General features: G+C 63.9%; 1 protein-coding gene across 1 annotated transcript in view; it reads left to right on the top strand.

Moving 5' to 3' along the window:
- The window catches only part of NXPH4 (neurexophilin 4), a 7705-nt gene that overhangs the window by 4784 nt on the left and 335 nt on the right, over positions 1-2586 (top strand). The window contains exon 2 of the mRNA XM_009282293.2: positions 2118-2581. Coding sequence (XP_009280568.2) covers positions 2118-2581 — 464 coding nt within the window. The remainder of the gene's footprint in view (positions 1-2117; positions 2582-2586) is intronic.

A 2586-nucleotide genomic window follows, 5' to 3' on the forward strand; every position in this document is an offset into this window, starting at 1 on the left:
CTGTATGCTTGGTGCCGTCGGCACCAGCCCGGGCTGCCTCCTCTGCCGGGGCCGCCTCCTCTGCCGGTGCGGCACGGGCAAGAGCGAGCACATGCCAGAGCAGATTTACAGGCTCAGCCCGGCACACGCAGCAGTAGGGGGATGAGGCAATAGATCCTGGAGACAGCAGTGCGCAGCCTGGCCGGAGACTCCAGCTCAGCAGCTGGAGAGGAACAGGGCAAGTGTGGGGGCCTGTGGCAGCCCCCCGTGGTGCTGCTCCATCCCTTGTGGGTGCCCTGCAGAGACCGGTCCCTGCACACAGACCTGCCTGGCTGCGGGGGGGCTCACCCCTCTCTGATGGGGGGGCATGAGAAGAGCACCCTGTGCTCTGAGGGGGAAACAGCGTTGAGCCATTCTGACAGTGCTGCAGGGTGGCTGGTGCCAGGATAAGACTCCAGCAATGGCAGGCAGAAGCCATCCCCAGCACCTCTTACCCTGCCTCCAGCCCCACTGGCTCAGATTCAGTGCTGAGGCATGCCTCAGTTTCATATGGGGGCACAGCCTCCCCATGCTACCCCCCAGGCCCTTCCAGCTGGCGCCTCTGCTTGCCGCCCTCTTTCCCCGCTCCTCTCCTCCCTGCGTCCCCCTCAGGAAACAGGTCGTCCAGAGCAAAAACGGCCAGAGCAGCCCAAGCACCTGCCAGCTCACAGGTGACAGTGATTGACGAGGCTGGGGCTGACAGAGCAGCATCCTGCACACCGGGAGCAGCTGGCAGGGCAGGCAGGGGCATGCTGGGCACCGGGGTGCAGAGCCAGGAGCAGTCAGGCTGAGGGATGGGGAAGTGGGGGGGCAGGCAGGCTCGGGCAAGGGAGGGACATGGAACACGTCAGAGATGGGATCCCAGGGCTGAAGAGGTGCCAGCTGGCTCTGCTCACCGCTGCTGAGCTGTGCGATGTTGGTCCCAGCAGCCGGACAGGCAGAGCGATGGCCATGGGGGAATCTCAGGAAGGGGACACTGCAGTCCCATCCCAGCTGGCACCAGATGGGAGGTGGGTTCCAGCCCCCTTGGTGCGCAAAGTCCCTTTCTCAACTGGTGTGGCTGGGAGATGCTGTGTGAAATCCCAGCTCTGGCTGCATCTCCAGAGGGTCCTGGTATGCCAGTGCCCATCAGGGCCTCCTTAACCGGGCTCACAGCTCGCCCAGGTTAGAGAGACCAGGCAGCTGGTCTCCATCGTGGCTCCTTGCCTCGATTTACCTCACCAGGAGAGGAGCTGCCTCTCCCCACCCCATGAGAGCCCTTGCCAAGGGCTCCTGCCTCTGTGTTGGCCGGGGGGGTGTCCCCGTGCCGGTGCAGGGACCTTGCAGCTGTCTGGCATTTTCCTTCCCTCTGCTGCCCATCTTTTCTGCTTTTGCTGCAAATTCCCTCCCTCGCCAAAATGCAGCAAGTGACCCCCCAGCCCCACCCCCCCTCCCAGCAGAGCAAGGGATCCCCACTCATTCCTTGCATGCCCCCCCTCTGCACACAATGCACCCCACTCTTCAGTCGTGTCTGCCCGGTGCAATTATCCTGGAGGGCGGAGTGGCTGGCGTGCGGCCTGGCGGGGGGGTCTGTAATTTCAGCTGCAGATCAGAGGCACTGGGTAATGCAATTAGGCTTCCCTGGCAGGCGGCGCAGGGCTCTGATGCCTCTCCCTCTCTGTACACACTGCTGCTCCCCACCCCCCTGCATTTTAATAGGCCTCAGCTGTGGTGGGGCAGGCAGTCATGAATTGTCTGGTGTCCTGCTTCTTCCAGTCACAGGGACATGGGTGATGCTGGAGAAGCAGCCCTGGCTCCTGGGGTGTGTCTGGGACAGGCCTGTGCAGGGCCGAGCAGGGGTTGGGGGCGGTATGGGCAGAGTGCAGCCACGCTTGCTTCTGGGCACAGCTGGGGGCATGGCAGATGGGGGGGCATGGTGCCGAAGGGGCACGTGGTGCCGGAGGGGTGCATTGCCACAGAAGGGATGCAGGGGTGCAGGAGGGGTAGACACAGAAGGGTGCATGTGGACAGGCAGGAGGATGCATGAGGGGCAGCAGGCAGGAGGATGAGCAAGGGGGTGGCAGGCACAGCTCGTGCAGTCTCTGCCCTCTTTCCCCCAGGCAGTGTGTGCTGGGGGCCACATGGCCAAGACCCTGGGGTACCTGGAGCTGGGCACCTCTGGCCTCCTCAAGGATGTCCCCTACGGAACCCTGAAGCCCCCAGTGCTCAACCCCAGGCGGCTGATTCCGGCCGAGCCCCCCCGGGGTGTGGGGACACCCTCGGGCGCCGCATGGATCCCCTGGGACTGGCAGAAGAACCAGACAGCGGGGGAGCTGCCAAGCCCCCGTGCCCGGCGCAAGCCCTCACTCAAGTCCAGCCGCACCAAGAAGATCTTTGGCTGGGGAGACTTCTACTTCAACATCAAGACACTGAAGTTCAGCCTGCTGGTGACAGGGAAGATCGTCGACCACATCAACGGGCCCTTCAGTGTCTACTTCCGCCACAACTCCTCCAGCCTGGGCAATGTCTCAGTCAGCATCGTGCCCCCCTCCAAGGCGGTGGGCTTCGAGGTGCTGGTGCCAGCCCCCC

This window comes from Aptenodytes forsteri, unplaced genomic scaffold (assembly GCF_000699145.1).
Source record: "Aptenodytes forsteri isolate BGI_AS27 unplaced genomic scaffold, ASM69914v1 Scaffold373, whole genome shotgun sequence".
In the NCBI taxonomy this organism is placed as follows: domain Eukaryota; kingdom Metazoa; phylum Chordata; class Aves; order Sphenisciformes; family Spheniscidae; genus Aptenodytes; species Aptenodytes forsteri.